Raw genomic sequence first — 19,019 nt, forward strand, 5'->3', positions numbered from 1 at the left:
TAAACTTGCAGTGTCTGGTAAGACCTCTGAGTTCCTCTATCCACTATTTGTCTGAGCAGGCTGCTGCTTCAGAAGAAAAAATTTAAACAGTGCAGCAGTCATAATACTCATCTTGCAGTTTCACAAGATCATTGTATGTGAATGTCCACCTGCTTAGTTAAGCTTCTGTATCATGCAGCAGGTCCGGGTTCGATTCCCGGCTGGGTTCGAGAATTTCTCCACTTATGGGTTGGGTGCTGTGCTGTCCTCATCATCTCATCACCACCGACATGCAAGTCGCCCAATGTGGCATCACCTGAAATAAGACTTTCAATCCTGCAGCCAAACTTCCCCAGATGGGGCCTCCCGGCCAACAATGCCACACAACCATTTCATTTTTTTCATTGTGTATGACTTACGCAGGAACAGTTTCGGCTCACAGTTTCACTCAGAGTTGATAAACCATGGGACCAAATGGTGGACAATAAGTAAGCATTGCACTCCATACCTGTTATTTTGTAGGCGATGAAGTACACCTCTAATTGTTCCTTGTAGTCTGACTGTTCTTCATCTTGGCTGTGGTATGGACAGAATTTTGGAACAGTTACTAGCAACAGTGATGCTTCTTTCTGTACTAAGGGTGTCAGTTGTCCAACAGTGAGCAGCAGGCTTTCTATCTGCCATGCCTGAAACTGTGCAAGTTTGGTTAAAGACATATCCTGTGACATCTCAAACATGTTGAAAACTAGTACCCACACAGATACAAGAGAATACAATAGGGACAACAATAAAAATATGCACAACTCACACACAGGCAGGAAGATGGAGCAGATTAAGCCCAAATTATCATTGCCATTTGTTGTGAACTGATGAAACTACTTTCATCTGGCCATAACTGTGAGTTCTTTGATTGCTCTGGGAGAATGCTCATCAAACTAGAACAAATGAAATATTAGCTCACTTCATTACATTGATGAATAAAAGATTTACTTAACTTTGACGCGGTTCTTTGCCACAAGATTGCTGGATAATTTACAACTATCATTGACTACGAAAGCATCACCTGATGTACAGATCAATGAACTGTTCTCTTGCCATAAAAAAATGCAACATTTGCAAAATTACATTTCATCAGAAACTTTAACTGTCACTGTTCCGGAGCTGCGCTGCTGCTACGGTCGCAGGTTCGAATCCTGCCTCAGGCATGGGTGTGTGATGTCCTTAGGTTAGTTAGGTTTAAGTAGTTCTAAGTTCTAGGGGACTAATGACCACAGCAGTTGAGTCCCATAGTGCTCAGAGCCATTTTGTCACTGTTATAGATGATGACTGCTGTAGCTGAGGTTTTGAACTGGCAGAGCGCTTGCATGCTTGACACTACGCTGACTTCAGTGCAAGGGTGCTGCTATACTGAGAGGGAGGGTATGTCTTCTGGAGTGCCTCCTGTTGGCTGTTGTGGATTGCAGCAAGCCCTCAGTAATATCTGTGGTATCTATTTGCATTGCCAACTTCGGTGTGCCACTGCAATCTCTGGACAATACCAGTATATGCCCACGTTTGATACAGAGTCCTGCCCAAACTGTCTCCCGTTAAGCTTCAGTTCCAATCTCAGTGGACCAGAGTTTTTTATCTGCTACAACAAATACATCACCTCCATTTTCCATTAGCCCATTTTTTTTTTTATATGTGCTTCAATTTTCCAACAAAATCTTACTGCTAGAAATTTCAGGTTCTAACCAGCTTTCCATTCCTAGTATTGTGTGAGCATTTCTGCTTTTTGGGTGTGCATTAAACACTGGCTTTTGTTGCTACTGCTTTGGCAGTTGATCTCTATGATTTTAATGCTTTTGTCTGTGAGGGATGTTTGTTTGGATCTTACTCAGATACTTCGGTATCCCGTACAGGAGCATTATCTGGACCAGACTGAGGGGCACTTAATCTAAAAAAATCCTTTTGTGCACCCCACATACAGTCAACTACGTGGGTAACAGCCTCTATGTATAGCACAACCTGATGCATTAAACACTGGAATTTTGCTGCAAATGCTTTGGCAGTTGATCTCTATGATTTTAGTGATTTTGTCTGTGAGTGATGTTTGTTTGGATCTTACACAGATATTTTGGTATCCCGAGCAAATTTGATGTAAAAGGAGATTAATTAGTGTGTAATTGCAGCCAGAAAAACTTTTCTGTTGGTCATGCTTATTTTTTCAGAACAATGCCAAAAATCCTGTCAAGCTATGAGGCACATTCACACATCTTTTTTCTGAAAACAGATTGGTTTTATTCAGGATTCCAGTACACCATGTTATTCCCCACTCTTTTGTTTACAAAACCCTATTTTTCAACATAATCTCTGTTCAATGTGAGAGCCTTATGCCACTTTACTGGTAGATCTGGTATGCCCTCAAGGTACTGCTCTACTGGTCGATGTTGGAGCCAAAGTCATGCTGCATCAATAAGTTCCCCATCATCCATGTACTGCTTCCTGTGGAGTGCAGCCTTCATTGGACCAAACAAATGGAAGTCTGAAGGTGCGAGATCTGGGCTGTAGAGTGGATGAGGAAGAATAGTCCAATGAAGTTTTGTGAACTCTCAAGCTCGCTGACTTGTGTGAGACCTTGGATTATCATGGAGGAGGAGTTAATTTGCATGTTTGTGGTAATGAACACACTAAAGTCCTTTCTTCAATTTCCTGAGGGTAGCACAGTATACTTCAGAGTTGAACATTGCACCATAAGGTAGGACATCAAACAGAATAACCACTTCAGAGTCCCAGAAGATTATCACCATGACTTTACTGGCTGAGAGCATGGGCTTTGAACTTTTTCTTTAGAGGATAGGTGATGTGGCACCACACCATGTATTGCCAATTTGTTTCCAGTTCGAAGTCATGAACCCACGTTTCATCACCAGTGATGATGTTTGACAAGAAATTGTCACAATCAGCCTCATAACCTGCAAGCAATTCTGCATATGTGGTCTTTCATTGGTCTTTATGATCTTCCATTAAGCAGCGAGAAACCCAGTGGGCACACATTTTTGAGTACCCCAACTGGTGGACGAGTGTGTCAGTACTAGTAACAGAGATGTTCAGTTGAGCAGTGAGGCGTTTGACTGTGATCTGTTGATCACCTTGAATGAGAGTATCTGCACATTCCAATACTGCAGGAGTCACAGCTGTCTGTGGCGAGCTGGCATGTGGGAGATTGGCCAGGTTTGCATGACTTTGGTGCAATGTTGACAGATGCCTCATCCAAAGACTCGCCATGCTTTTGTTCACTCCCAGATCTATGGCTGTGAATATATATGATGCTCTGGTTTTCTCATACAATGAAGGCTTTCACGACTGGATGTTCCAGCTGCCAAGAATTCTTCTGGGTTGCATGGCCGTGGTCCATGGAACTCTTCTATCCCTGACGTTTCATCCAAAGGTACGTTGGACATCTTCAGAGGTGGTCCTGGTTATGCTGAGTCTTGCTGACTGATGAGTCAGACATCGAAGAAATACCGTGGCAAGTGGGTGTGGTCTGTATTTTGCGTGATAGCAGAGATAAACCTTGTCAAGGCTAAAATATAACTATCGATCATAGTATGTCAAGGATAACAACTTCTCATCGATTCTGTAGCGCCACTACTGAGTTTCATAGCTTCTTCTTTTCTTTTAAAATTATCCCCATGTTTCTATATTTCGATGGCTTCTTTGTATAGCCATGGATAATAGTTCATCATAGTACATAAAACTTCAGTTTTCGAAAATTTCACTACGTGACCACCCAACTAAAGAGTATGTTGTGCAACATCTGACTTATCTGTTTTCCCTAGTTGGCAAAGACGTTTATGTTCCTTCAACCGTGTATTCATACTTCTCTCTGTAGTTCCAATGTAGACCCTACCATATGTACACTGAATCGTCCACAACAGAAAAGAGGTGTAATTAAAAGTCTAGTGGACAGAGCTAAAAGGATTTGTGCGCCAGAATACCTGGACACTGAGTTAAAACATCTAAAGCAGGCTTTTGAGAAGAATGGGTACTCTAGTAAGGAAATTAATAGAGTTTTGCGACTGAATAACAGGAGGCCTAAGGACAGTGATAGGACACAGCGATGGAAGATCATGGTTTCTGTACCCTTCATCAAATTGGCAAGATTTTAAGGAAACATAACATTCGACCTATGTTCAGACCAACTAAGAAAATAGGCGAAGCACATCGTTCCGTTAAGGATAAATGTCCCCCTCTGTCTGCAAGTGGTAGGGTTGACATTGGAACTTGAAAGAGAAGTGTGAATACACAGCTGAAGGAACATAAAAGTCTTTGCCGAGTAGGGAAAACAGACAAGTCAGCCGGGGCGGAACATGCTCTTCAGTCGGGTGACCACGTAGTGAAATTTTGGGAAACTGAAGTTTTATGTACAATGATGAACTATTATCCACGGCTATATAGAGAAGCCATCGAAGTTTAGAAACATGGGGATAATTTTAACAGAAAAGAAGAAGCTATGAAACTCAGCAATATATGGACAGTGGCACTACAGAATCGATGAGAAGTTTTTATCCTTGACATACTATGATCAATAGTTATATTTTATCCTTGACAAGGTTTATCTCTGTTATCACATGAAATCCAGACCACACCCACTTGCTACGGTATTTAGGCTGTTCTTCGATGTCTGACCCATCAGTTGGCAAGACTCAGCACAACCAGGAGCACCTCCGAAGATGTCCAACGTAGCTTTGGACAAAATGAAGATTTCCATGGACCACTGCTCTGGTTTTCTGCTAAAAAAAATTCAATGACAACTCTCTGCTTGGAATGCACTTCTGTTACAGACCCTATTTTGAAGGTTATGTATAGCGCTGCCACGTATAAGAACTTCATGAAACCATAGGGGCTAAAGTGGGAATATTCCATGATGTCCCACAACAAAATCCACATTTTTTCAACTGAAATTGGATGAAAAAAAAACTGTGTTGCATTACTTACTGGATGCCTCTTGTAGGTTAGCTAAACTAGATAAAGGATTTGACTTCATGAAAACAACTTGGAAAGATCTATACTCTACTATTTCCTATCAGGAGAATAGTTTGTTGCATAAAAATAATTATTTGGCATGATGATGTTTTGAGCAAAGCCTAGTAGGCAACAGTGTGCATCCTACTTTCCAGAAAGTATTGATGAAAGAAAGAGACTTTTTATGTAAACTGTTAAAAAGAATTTTAGATATTAGTATCATTTTAGCATCATGAAATTAGTCTTGTATGGGAAATAGCCACCAGTTATGGGAGCCAGATAGTGGTACCTTCATGGGGTTAATTCGGTTATTGGCTAAATATGACCCATTCTTAAGAGAATAGACAATTTATGCTAAAAGTGTTCTGAGAAACATGAAAAGATAGTGCATTATTTATCTCAGAGAGCACAGAATGAGCTTTTATCTTTGTGTGAGGATAAATATCAGAGGAAAAGTTAGAAGAAAGTCAGAAAGCTCTTTTATTTTTTTCATCTTTTTTTCCCCCTCATTTGTCAGTGACACTACTCCAGATGTGTCTAAGACCAAACAGAATATTTCAATTTTTTGGTATGTTTTTTCAATAAAGAGGAAAATATAAGGGGAAATAAAAAAGTTTCCAATTGAGGCCATTGCTGCCTTGTGTATGCAAAGTAGCATGACTCCATTGTGGATATATAAGCACCAACTTGTAGGTATGGGATTAGTGTGACATTTGTGTCTTTCTGACATGCATGTGGTAACTGTTGAAACATGAACTATGGTGGTGTTATTGCCAAATGCATTCAGACAGAACCAACATGCTGTTATTCCTTTCTTGGTTGCCAAAGGACAAACATTGGTAGACATTAATTGGAGATGGGAGAATGTGTATGGGGCAGCAAGTCTGTTACAAACCACCATTGTGAAATGGTGCATCAAGTTCTGTGCTGATCAATTATTTTTCCAAGTTTGAAACAGATTTTAGAGGGACATTTTAGACCTTATAAATGTAAGAAGTTTGATTCTACAGTAAAAAGTTTTTCCCTTGACACTGAAATGAGAAATATTAAAGCTTTTTTGATTGCCATAGGTAAGGGTGTAAGAACTCTCCAGCCTGAGTTCTTAATCAGAGCTAAAAAAATGGATTCTGAAATTGGGTTTCAGGCATCTTTTTCAAAAAGAGAGAGGAACAGAAAGGAAGGTTTTCTTTGATGAATCTCATAGGATAGTAGAGGAGGAGCTGCCACACTCCCACAAGAAACTGAAGAACAACAATTTTAAAAAGTGGTTTTTGACATAATTATAGACATGATTGTTCTCAGGTGGATTGTGGATATGAGGAAATGAGATACATTTGTGAAAACTGTGAACCCATTCTCAGAATAAATACAACTTAAGATGATGGTGACATGTTAAAGAAATTAATTAGAACTTTTCCTGATGGTCTGAGTGATAATGCTATCAAAGAAATGTGAATTTTAAGTGAGTGAGTGTAGCTACTTTTCTGGATTTGACAAAGACAACAGAAAAACAAAGGGCTTTCATCTCTTCTTATAAATGAAATTTATAAGTTGAAGTTTCCTGAACTCTGTGTTGCACTCAGGATTTTCAGTACCCTACCAGTGACTGTTGCTTTATGTGAGAGAGCATTAAGTAAATTAGCATTGATTAAAAATCATTATAGGTCAACTAAATCATCTGGCACTGTTATCAATAGAACATAAACTTGTTTCTAAAATGAGATTAGGTGATGTGGTGGATAACTTCATCAATTGCAAGAATAGAAGATTCAGTGTTCCACCTACAGTTGTCTATAATTGTTCAGCTGACACTGAGAATTTCAGCCAGGCTTTTTAAATCAAGATAATGAAGTATGCTGCAGAGGTTTATCACTAAATGTTAGGTATTTTTCGTTTAGTAGCTGTTATTATTGTGTGTACTAATATTTGTATCTGTTCAGATTTGGCACATTCAGTTGATAAATAAATTATTGACAATGCATTGTACAGGCAGCATTTATTTACTGATTAAATGTAAAACAATATTTGTGATAATTAACTCCTATGGGCTGAGGCGGCTTGGAGAGCTCTCAAAAACCGTTATCTAGGGGCCCACAAAACCTATGGGTGACCCTGCATCCAGAATTATGGATGTGAAAGTATATGCTCTTATATCCTTTGTTCTTGAATGTGGAATGTGGCTTGGTGATATTTCTGGTTCTTAAGTATCAGTAAGGGGGGCGGGGAGGGGGGGGGGGGGGGGGAGGCAGAACTGGTGCAAAGGAGTACGAGATTGGAATAATAGAGAATTGTGAAGGTGGTTCGATGAATCCTCTGTCAGGCACTTAAATGTGATTTGCAGTGTATCCATATAGATGTAGATGTGACACAGTTGCAGACATGTGCATCAGGAATTGCCCCCCTCCCCTCCAGCCTCCACTGCCCCCCCCCCCCCCCCTTCCACAAAGTACCATAAAGGAGGACCAATGATACGCATGGTGGTAGCATCTCCATGTCTGGATCACTGCTGATTGTGATGGTGCACCACCAGCCCTTGACTAGTGTGCACCATACAGAAGTGGTGACCTCAGCAACTGCATACTGTAGCAGGAATCATATTTGGTGGCTCAACCCCCAAGGCTAGACCGCAGAACCAGGACTGACCAGCGCTGAGGGCTGCGCCAACTGATGTTGATGGGACAGCCTGAGCAGAAGCAGGAGAGTACATAGCTTGTGACCAAGGGGCATTTCGGCCAGACTGCAATCCCTGAGGGAATTGAAAAAGCACTTCAAGGCATCTTCCTCAGAATAGTCCATGTCATACTTCTTCATTTGAACATTGAACTTGCAGAAGAGCCATTCCACCTCTCCTTTAGGTTGGGAGTGGAACAGAGGAGCAGTGACATGATGAATGCCTTGATGAGAATGGAAATCATGGAAGATCTGAGTCACAAACTGTGGACTGTTGTCCATCACAAGTCATAAGGCAATCCTTCAATAGAAAAATTTTGGAGAGGGCCTGAATCGTAGCTGCAGCTGACATGGGAGGACAATGTATAATGTACAGAAACTGCAAGAAAGCATCAACAACCAACAACCAGTAAGAATTTAGGAAGGGAACCATGAAATCAACATGGATGCCTTCCTACGGACGCTGTGGTGCAGGCCATAGACAGAGTGTCATCCATGATGCTGCCTGTTGTGTAGCATGCAGAAACCAGGTCACTGTCAATGCCACACCAAAACACATGTTGATGAGCCAATGACTTGGCATGAGAGATCCCCAAGCACCTCCCACTGTAGTGTGGCTGCGATCACAATCCTGGATGACAGCCCATCCACAGCTAAGAGTCCACCACACATCAAATACCGAAAAGTGGTGACAGATTATGTAAAGGATCAGAAGCGCTCCCTGGATGCCTCCCTCACCAACCATTCTGAACAACCTGATGCAAAACCTGATCAACAGATGTGATCCAGGAGCCCATAACAGGAAACCCTTCCATAGTATGTTGTGCCTCAAGTGAAAACAAAGGAGCTCATCCTGATCAAAAGTATGATCTGGTCCCATCAGAAGCCGGGACATCAAATTGGTGTTGGCATGCTGTGCAGTAGGAGAAATCGTAGGGGAAAAATTTATTTCATAGTTCTAGTGAGACAGAAACAATACCCAGTGCAGGAGAGGATTAAAAAATGAAACCAAGGGCTTGTGGTGAGTAATGCAGTGGAACTTCAATCCCTACAAGAACACATGACACTTTTTGAAGGCATAGACGATAGCAAACACTTCCTTTCTAACTTGGCAGTAGTGCTCTTCAGCAGAGTTTAGCATTTTTTATGCATAAGATACAAACATTTGGAAATATCGCCATAGTGATGTGTAGGGACAACCCTGAGCCCATACTTAGAGGTATTTGTAGCCAAGACTAGACCAGGTGGTGACAAGATGGAAGGTAGCCAAACAAGGAGAAGAATGTAATTTGGATTCCAGATGTGTAAATGTGTGCTTGCAGGCCAGTGAGCACAGAAAAGCACCATTATTGTGGAGCAACTTGTGGAGGGTATGGGCCAAAAGGGCCTGACCTGTTATAAATTTGTGATGGTAGGTAATTTTCCCTAAAAACACTTGGAGTTCTCTCACATTGTAAGGGCAAGGCAGAGCTGTGACAGGAGTGACATGATGACGTAAAGGTCCAAATACACAATGGATGGCTGAAAAAAGTGGGCTTGGTGAAGATGCACTTCAGTTCTTCAGTAGGTAAGACCGTGAACAAAGAGAGTAAGTTGCTTAAATGCTCTTCCATGGGTGCACCTGTCATGATGATGTCATTGAGATAGTTGATGCCCCCCAGAATGTTCATTGTCAGTTCTTCTAGGAAATACTGAAAAATTGCACAGATGCTAGCCACACTGAGCGGGAACCACTGATATTGGTACAACCCAACGAGCATGTTAATCACAAGAGGCCTTTTTGAATCCTCACCCAACAGAAATGTAAATAGGCTTCAGATACATCAGTTGTAGAGAAAATCTGGTCCCTGTCAAGTCTGGCCAACAACTTGTCCTGACGGAAAAGAGTAGATGCCAATGATAGATTGAGCATAAACAGAAACTTTTAGGTTGTTGCGGAGTTGAAAACCCCTGCCAGGTTTTACTCCTGGGACATAGACTCAGCCAGAAGTTGGAAATGGTGTGAAGCAAGACTCATCTGACCAAATGGCTTTCTTACATTGCTCCTTAGTCCAGGTTTTATGGCACCAAACTTCACTGCTGTAGGCATTTGGATAACTGATGAATGGTTTTGGGATTCCAACTCGCACTGCAATTCCCAGCTTGTTTTGTTTTGGTGCTGACAGTGTTCGTGAGTGCAAAATTTAGTTCTGCAGTGACTTCTGGAGCTGACATAATGTCATTTTTCATCACAATCCTTTTCAAAGACCATCTGTCATGATTACTCAACACACACTTTCATCCATGCTATGAATGAGTGCATGATGCTTTTCTGTTTCCCCTGTGTGTGGCATAAATCTGTAATGCAATGCCTCTTGAAACACCAAACACTTAATCTCTCTTGGTTAAGGAAGCGCCCACCATATGAGCACCAACTGTCTGCCCACATTTGAGTTCAATTACCTCTGACGTAATGCAATCACAGCTGTATAAAACACTGTTCTGTGTGCGGCCCCTCCTGCTGGAGGTTTGAGTCCTCCCTCAGGCGTGGGTGTTTGTGTTGTTCTTCATAATTTAGTCTAAGTTAGTTTAAGTAGTGTGTAAGTCCAGGGACCGATGACCTCAGCAGTTTGGTCCCTTAAGAATTCACACACACACACACACACACACACACACACACACGCACACGCACACACGCACGCACGCATGCACCACAACACAATGTTTAAATAGTTCACAGCACATCATTGAAGTACTGAGAATTTTTAGGAGGCAGCACATTTTGTTAAATTGATGTTTACACAACTGTTCATTAGTTTTATTATTCAGATGCAGTCTGTGTGCATCGTGGGAGCTGGGGCTGCTGGTCTGTGTGCAGCAAGACTTTTGAGTGCCGCTCATGGCTTCAACATAGTGGTTTTTGAGCAGTCTACAACAGTTGGTGGCACTTGGCGATACACCGATGACCCAGCTGTGGATCCACATTCCAGTATGTACTGCAACCTAAGGTAATAATCTTAGAAATCTTTGGGAACAAGATCATTATTTGCTCTCTCTCTCTCTCTCTCTCTCTCTCTCTCTCTCTGTGTGTGTGTGTGTGTGTGTGTGTGTGTGTGTGTGTGTGTGTGTGAGAGAGAGAGGGGGGGGGGGAATCATCTATTACAGCATGTGACATTCATTAATAATAACTTGCTTTGAGGAATAAGAAGCAGAGTCCTCAACATAAAATATCTGATACTTGCTGCAACTTTGTGTTGTGGTGGTGTTGACATTCACTTGGGAACTGTAAATCAGTTATCTTAGTTTTCTGACATACCATTCCTATGTTATTTTTACTCCCTTGATTTCTTCAAGACAGCCAGCAACTTATGAGTAGTGAATAACAATACCAATTTTTCCTTTTCTGCCAGAACTCTAGAATTTAGGATTCACCTGATGTAACATCTTACTTGTCCTAGAGTAACATCTCTCAGTTTCCTCACTGCTTCAATTTACAGTGAATCTGTGACAATTCAGATGGCCTATATACTCTCCTTTCATCTTCTGACTGTCAATGTCTCACAGTATATTTTCTTATTTATCCATCCATCCATACTTACATACATACAAACATACATAAATCTATATATCCATTCATCCAATCCATCCATCATATTAGGTAGACTCCATGAAGACAGATAACAATCAGGAATGTGGTATGAGTCCAGATACACATTAATAGATAGAGAAGCAAGTCTTAGAAAATTGATCTGTACACTTTATTAACAATAAACTATCACTGTATTGCATTTACAACAGTTAAATATAACCTAATAAATGAGGAGGAATGTCACTACTTTTAAATAAGCTGCTACTTCCCTCATTATGTTAAACAGCTACTGTTTATATTCTGTTGTTATTTTAATATTTACTTGATTACATTAGTATTTTTCAAAGACAAAGTGATCTTCAACTATTACAACAAAGGCCTCATTACAATATACTACTAGTTGTCATGCAGCTTTGCAATGAACAGTGCTACTCACTATGTAACAGAAATGTTCAGTCCTTGAAGCTAGATGATCATATGATTTGTACGATTTGCTGAGTGGGTACATTTAAATTTTTTTAAATTGATATGTATTTGACTTTTTTTGTTTTATTTTTGATGAGAACATGTTTAAGACTTTTATACCTATGTACATGACTCCACTCAGAACCCTAGACAAAAAGGTGTAAAATCTACATGAAAATTGTTTATGTGTACAATGCTTGTGCAAATTACAAATCAGCTGAAACTAATTTTTATCATGAGCAAACAAAACCATTAAATATGAGTTCAAATGTCAGAACTGTGAAGTGCCATTTGCTGACTTATTAATATGTGATGTAGGAGTTCAAAACATACTTGACTTTAACAGGTGTTAGTTAACAGGCCCATCGCTGGAAGAAATGCTGAAAATATTTAAGGCACATGATCTAGCAAAAGCATCAGGTAATCAGTTGCAAAAAAAAGTTATAATTTCAGGAGAATGCTCACCAAGAGTCACTCTTGTCAGAATCAGAATTGTCAGTATTTGCTGCTGCTTCCAAGCCAGCAAGGGCCATATAAGGAAAACAGCCACTCTTATCATAATGTTGCAGCATGTCCTGTGCCCCTGACTGTTTATTTCTATGCCTTATTATATATTAGTTAAGCACCATGACTAATTGCAATATATATGGGTGGTACTAAACAGGAGACTCCATTGGCTGCACTGTGGCATTTCCTGAATACATCCTCAAATTATGCCCTCTTCTTTTGATACCAGAAAGCTACATATGATTTCATTTAGCAAGCAGAAGGTTCCAATCAAACATATGTTTGTTATTGAAGCATGTAAAAACAAGTATTGTGCACAAACTTAATGGTGGCAATACTGGTAGTAATAAGTAAATTTAGGGATGGCACTTTTTCTATTTTGGGGTTTACAATTTGAGATACAGTAAATATTATTTCACAAGATACACCTTTCAAAACCTTAAACAGCTTGTACACTGAATTTCTCACACTGTTTATGGCAGGTCAAGGATGAGCTAATAGTTTTGAAGCCCATATTAACTTAAAACCAACAGGAGCATCTAAATATCATAGAGCCAGATAGTTAACATTTTGAAAAATGAATGAAACAGAGAGTCCAGTAACTAATAATTTTCAGTAGTTGGGCACAGTACTGGTGATAATTACAAATAAAAACCTCAATGAGTTTTTAAGACATTGTGTCAACTTTAAGGCAATTGTATATTCTCAGTTACTAATACAAACAAATCAATCTCAAGACCAGACAGGCTCAAAGTACAATCAACAAATATGAACTCTTCTAAAAGAAGTCATATACTTGTGGCATGGGCTAAGTGTTTGCAGCACTGAATCACTTAAAAAGCATGTAGCAGCAGTTTATCAGGTTCCTTGTCCTGGAAATGTTACAGAATAATGACCATTTGTAAGAAAATTTATTTGAAAGTCTGTGGACACATTAACACCTGTTCATTTATTAAGCCCAAAGGTGTAAAATTTGACCATTCATCATTATACAAGCAGACTTTCCAGATACACTTGGGGAAATTCTGCTTACAAGGGAACCTCCCCATCGCACCCCCCTCAGATTTAGTTATAATTTGGCACAGTGGATAGGCCTTGAAAAACTGAACACAGATCAATCGAGAAAACAGGAAGAAGTTGTGTGGAACTATGAAAAAATAAGCAAAATATACAAACTGAGTAGCCCATGAGCAACACAGGCAACATCAAGGATGATGTGAACATGGGCGCAACGTGGTCCTGTGGTTAGTGTGAGCAGCTGCGGAGCGAGAGGTCCTTGGTTCAAGTCTTCCCTCGAGCAGAAATTTTACTTACTTTATTTTTGCAAAGTTATGATCTGTCCTTTCGTTCATTGATGTCTCTGTTCACTGTAATAAGTTTAGTGTCTGTGTGTTGCGACCGTACCGCAAAACCGTGCAATTAGTAGACAAAAGGACGTGCCTCTCCAATGGGAACCGAAAATATTTGATCGCAAGGTCATAGGTCAACCGATTCCTCCACAGGAAAACACGTCTGATATATTCTATACGACACTAGTGACGGCATGTGCATCACATGACAGGAATATGTTGTCGACCCACCTAACTTGCACACTTTGCGAATGGGTAAAAAGATTCTTCTACCTTGCCCAATTTAGATTTTCCTGTGGATGTGATGATCACTTCCAAAAAAGTGATGAAAACATAAGAGTGTGTCACATAAACTGCAACAAATGAATGCAACAGTTTCACAGTCGCACAGTTTTCTCTGTGCTCTGTCAAAGCATATGTTTTTAACGTTTTCAAATTTTTCCGTGTGTAGACCGTCAAATCCTGCATATGTCCAAGCAAATCTGAACATGTCCTAGAATTTCGGAGAATGAAGTTGATTGTGTGTGAGTGCCTGAACTTTGATAATTGTCTGAAAATAAAAAATTAAAATTATCACTCGAAGGAAGACTTGAATCAATGACCTCTCATTCAGCAGCTGCTCACGCTAACCACGGGACCACGACGCTCGTGTGCTCAAGTCACCCTTAATGTTGCCTATGTTGCCCATGGACTACTCAGTTTGTATATTTTGCTTATTTTTTCATAGTTCCACACAAATTCTTCCTGTTTTCTCGATTGATCTGTGTTCAGTTTTTCAAGGTCTATCCACTGTGCCAACTTATAACTAAATCTGAGGGGGGTGCAATGGGGAGGTTCCCTTGTTAGAACCTCGTTTAGCACACTACGTCTGGAACATCCTTGATTGTGACAGAAGATGAATCACAATATTGAACAGTTAAGGGTATTTCACACATAAATCCAGATGGTGCATAGCAACCATCATCATTCACATCAAAGATTCTTAGTGAAACACAATGTAATTACTCACAAGTAGTAAAAGAGGTATTGACAATAATATATGCAATTTAGAAGTTCCACGTGTATTTATACAGCAACAAGTTCACTTTGACCACAGGTTAAAGTAACCAGAGAAGACAGGTCAACATCTACATCTACATCTATGTACTCCACAAGCAACCATACAACATGTGGCACACGACACCCTGTACCACTACTACTGATTTCCTTTCCTGTTCCACTCGCAAATAGGGCAAATGAAAAAAGGCTGCCTATATGCCTCAGTGTGAGCCCTAATTTCTTATATCTTCATGGTCCTTATGCAAAATGTAAGTTGGTGACAGTAGAATCATTTTGCGGTCACCTTTAGATGCCAGTTCTCTAAATTTTGTCAATAGTGCTCCTCAAAAAGAACATTTCCTTCCATCCATGGATTCCCATTTAAGTTCCTAAAGCATCTCTGTAACACTTACATGTTGTTTGAACCCAGTGGTAACAAATCTAGCAACCCACCTCTGAATTGTTTCATTGTCTTCTTTTACTCTGGCCTGGTATGGATCCCAAACACTTGAGAAGTACTCAAGAATAGGTCGCACCAGTGTCCTATATGTGGTCCTGTACAAATGGACCACACCCTCCTAAATCCTTCCATTAAACTGAAGTCAACTATTCACCTTCCCTACCACAGTCTTCGCACGCTTGTTCCATTACATATCGCTTTGCAATGTTACACCCAGGTATTTAAATAACATGACCATGTCAAGCAGGACACTACTAATGCTTTATCTGAAAATTATGGGTTTGTTTTAGCCACTCATCCACATTAACTTAAATTTTTCTGCATTTAGAGCTAGCTACCATTCATCACATCAACTAGAAATTTTGTCGAAGACATTTTGTATCCTCCTCAGACACCTTACCATACACCACAGCAAACAACTGCAGATTGCTGCTCACCCTGTCTACCAAATCATTTATGTATATAGAGAACAACTGCAATCCTATCACACTTCCTGCGGGCACTCCTGATGATATCTTGGTCTGTAATCAACACTCACCATCGAGGACAATGTACTGTGTTCTATAACTTAAGAAGTCTTCAAGCCACTCATATATCTGTGAACCTATTCCATATGCTCACACCTTCATTAAGAGCCTGCAATGGGGCACCGTGTCAAATGCTTTCTGGAAATCTGAAAATATGGAATCTGCCTGTTGTCCTTCACCCATAGTTTGCAGTCCATCTTATGATGAAAGGGAAAGGTGAGTTTCACACGCATTATGCTTTCTAAAACCATGCTGATTCATGGACATAAGCCCCTCAGTCTCAATAAAATTTATTGTATTTGAACTGAGAATGTGTTCAAGGATTCTACAGCAAACTGAAATTAGAAATATTGGTCTGTAATTTTGTGGATCCATTCTTTTAGCCTTCTTTTATATAGTAGTCACCTGGGCTTTTTTCCAGTGGCTTGGGACTTTGCACTGGGCAAAAGATTTGCAATAAATGCAAGCTATGTAAGGGGCCAATGCTGTAGAATACTCTTTGTAAAGTTGAACTGGGATTCCATCTGGACCTGGTGACTTACTTGCTTTCAGATCTTTCAGTTGTTCTCTATGCCAAGAATGCTTATTACTATGCGTTCATATGGGTGTCTGTTTGATGGTCAAATGATGGTATGTTTGTATGATTGACCTGCATGAACAATTTCTTCCTGCATGAACAATTTCTTGGACATGAAATTTAAATCTTCGAGTTTTGTTTTGCTATCTTCAACTGCAACATCAGGCACTAGACAGAAACTCAGACCCATGTAGCAATTTTACATAGCACCCTCGGGTTCTCTGCCAGATCTTTTGCTGAGGTATGATAGTGGTAGTTGTTGTATGCTTTGCACATAAATCTTTTCACGAATGCACGAATCTCTTCTAACCTTTGGTTGTTGTCATTTGTACATTCTCTTTTGAAATGCTTTTACTCAGTTAATACTCGGCAGAAATCAAACCTGCATTTGGATCGGACTTCCTTAACTCTTGTGAAGAAAGGTGTGCAGTATGCTGATACATCCATTTTCAATAAGATACCACTCGAATTCAAAAATCTTAGCAGTAATCCCCGTGCTTTCAAATCAAAACTGAAGAGTTTCCTCATGGGTCACTCCTTCTATTCTGTCAAGGAGTTGCATTAAAAATTAAGCTGATTCTTGTATTGTTGATAGCTTATGGATTGACTTTTTTCGGGTTCATAAACATTTAATTTTATCTGTTATTACTTTTATGCTGTAATTTCATGTACTGACATGTTCCATGACCTTGGCAATTTGCTCCTCAATTTGGTCCTACAGAACTTGACATGTAAATAAATAAATAAAAAGAAAGTGCTTGCTCAGCATTTTCCAATTTTTTTTATTAAACCATGGTGGCTCTTTTGCATCCTTAATACACTTACTAGGCACCTATCCCTCCAGGACACTATTTACAATCTGCTTAAACTTTGCCCATAATTCCTCTATGTCCATCTTATTGGAACTAAGTGATGTCAGTTCACTGTCGAAGTGAGATGCTAACAACTGCTTATCAGCTCTTTCTAGCAGAAACAATCTCGTAGTCTTCTTGATTGGTTTATTAACTTTTGTAATCATAGTTGCTATAATGATGCCATGATCACTAATCTCTGTTTATATGCTGACATTGTTGATAAGGGCTAGCCTATTTGTATCTACATATTATAAGATATTTCCATTGCATGTGTGCTGCCAAGCTAGCTGCTCAAGCCAGTTTTCAGAATGCATGTTCAAAAGTGCTTCGCATGACGGTCTGTCTGTACCTCCAGCAATGAACCCATAGACATCCCATTCTGTAGTCAGTAGGTTGAAGTAGCCTCCAGTTAGTATTGCATGATGTGGGCATTTACACACTACTGACAGTAGAATTTCTTTGAATGACCCTAGAACTGTCACAGTGGAATCAGGTGGCTGGTAAAAGTGTCCAACAGTTAACTATGTTTCACCTACACTTGTTATCTGTGACGAGATAACTTCACTATCACATTCAGCTTTGACCTCAATAGAGACAATATTTTTGTCAGACTGCAATGAACACTCCCCATCCTATGACCTCTAATCTACCTTTCCGATATATGTTCCATGACTTGCTAAATATCTCAGAGCTTTTGACTTTGGGTTTCAGCTAGCTCTCAGTCCCAAGAATAATTTTAACATGAAAACTTTCCTGGATGGCAGTAAATTCAGGAACTTCATTACAAATACTTCAACAATTTACTGATAAAATTTTCACTGTCAATGTGTCTTTACTCTGAATGCAGTCTAACTTCCCTTGCTATGTACCAACTGGCGAATGTTCATCAGAGTATCTCAAATTACTGCTTAGCCAAAAGAACCCTCATGTGCATTCCACAAGTACTCTGCTAGCCCAGTAGCTGCTTCCTTTGTGTAGTGCACCCCTGACCTATCAAGGGGTGTCCTACAAATCCCCACCCGATAACACAGATCTATAAATATGCAGCCAAGAAAATCAGTGAGTCAATGAAGTCTTTGGCTGAGACACTCTACTTGGCTCCAAACCAACAGACCTCAATCAACTCTGGGAACAATGTTGCAAACTGCAAGCTCTGCTTGCACCCCACACACAAGGCCAGCACCTTTCACAACCTCCACCAGCTGTCCATATGAACTGTGGATGGTCTCTGAACCCATGCAACAGACGTTGTTGGTGCTGATGTGGGTCACAACTTGCAGATCACTGCACCCTGCATTTTTGATAGCCACAGGCAGGGCCACCTCCACATCTAAGATGTTTCCATTCTTGGCCTGGAAGTCAATGATAATGCTCTTTTGGATGTCAGATAAATCACTCCATTTCCACATTATGACAATGACTGCACTGTTTTCTGCATCCTCCTGACATGCTTTCTTTACCATCCACTGCTAGTGCTGCCACCTGCTGTCTGTGAGTGGTTATTTCATGCTGAAGTCGAAGTCGAAGAATGGTATATGTCAATGTTTCTCAAATTTCACCTGCCTCATAGCAAAAAGTGATAACAGAACCATCATTGACAGTAACTGCTCCATCTTACCCCAGAAGGAGCATCTTAAGAAGGAAATATTAAGAAGAAATCAAAGATGAAACAGCTGACTTGCAGATACCTTGGCAATGGTGTACTATAATGAATGTATGAGTAGATGCATGTGAAAATGAATCAACTAGTCATAGTGCAACTACCCTGCCCCATCACCTTCTTCCATGTAACTCATCTAAACTTCATAATAAAACATACTGAGAATACATATGGAGGAAATGAAACTTCTTAGACAGGTGGGACATGTCTGTGCATGTTTTAAAATATGATGAATGTCCCCATTTTGTGAGGCTATGATCTCAATAAAAAGGATGGTGTACGTAATTTCTTAGCTAAAGATAAAGTGGATGTACTTGTATTTCGATCTCCTTTACAGCTTTTTAAAATAAAAAGCCGT

The 19,019-nt window shown here is 40.0% G+C and overlaps 1 protein-coding gene across 7 annotated transcripts in view; it reads left to right on the plus strand.

Annotated features, from left to right (window-relative positions):
* Window positions 1-19,019, plus strand: part of LOC126470513 (uncharacterized) — a 270,580-nt gene that overhangs the window by 64,991 nt on the left and 186,570 nt on the right. For 6 of the 7 annotated variants that reach the window (XM_050098419.1, XM_050098415.1, XM_050098417.1 and 3 more), the window contains one exon: window positions 10,465-10,643. In XM_050098419.1, the coding sequence (XP_049954376.1) occupies window positions 10,465-10,643 (179 nt within the window). Of the gene's footprint in view, window positions 1-10,451; window positions 10,644-19,019 lie in introns of all 7 variants that reach the window. The other variant, XM_050098418.1, reaches the window with a different exon arrangement.

Source organism: Schistocerca serialis, chromosome 3 (assembly GCF_023864345.2).
Source record: "Schistocerca serialis cubense isolate TAMUIC-IGC-003099 chromosome 3, iqSchSeri2.2, whole genome shotgun sequence".
Lineage (NCBI taxonomy): Eukaryota > Metazoa > Arthropoda > Insecta > Orthoptera > Acrididae > Schistocerca > Schistocerca serialis.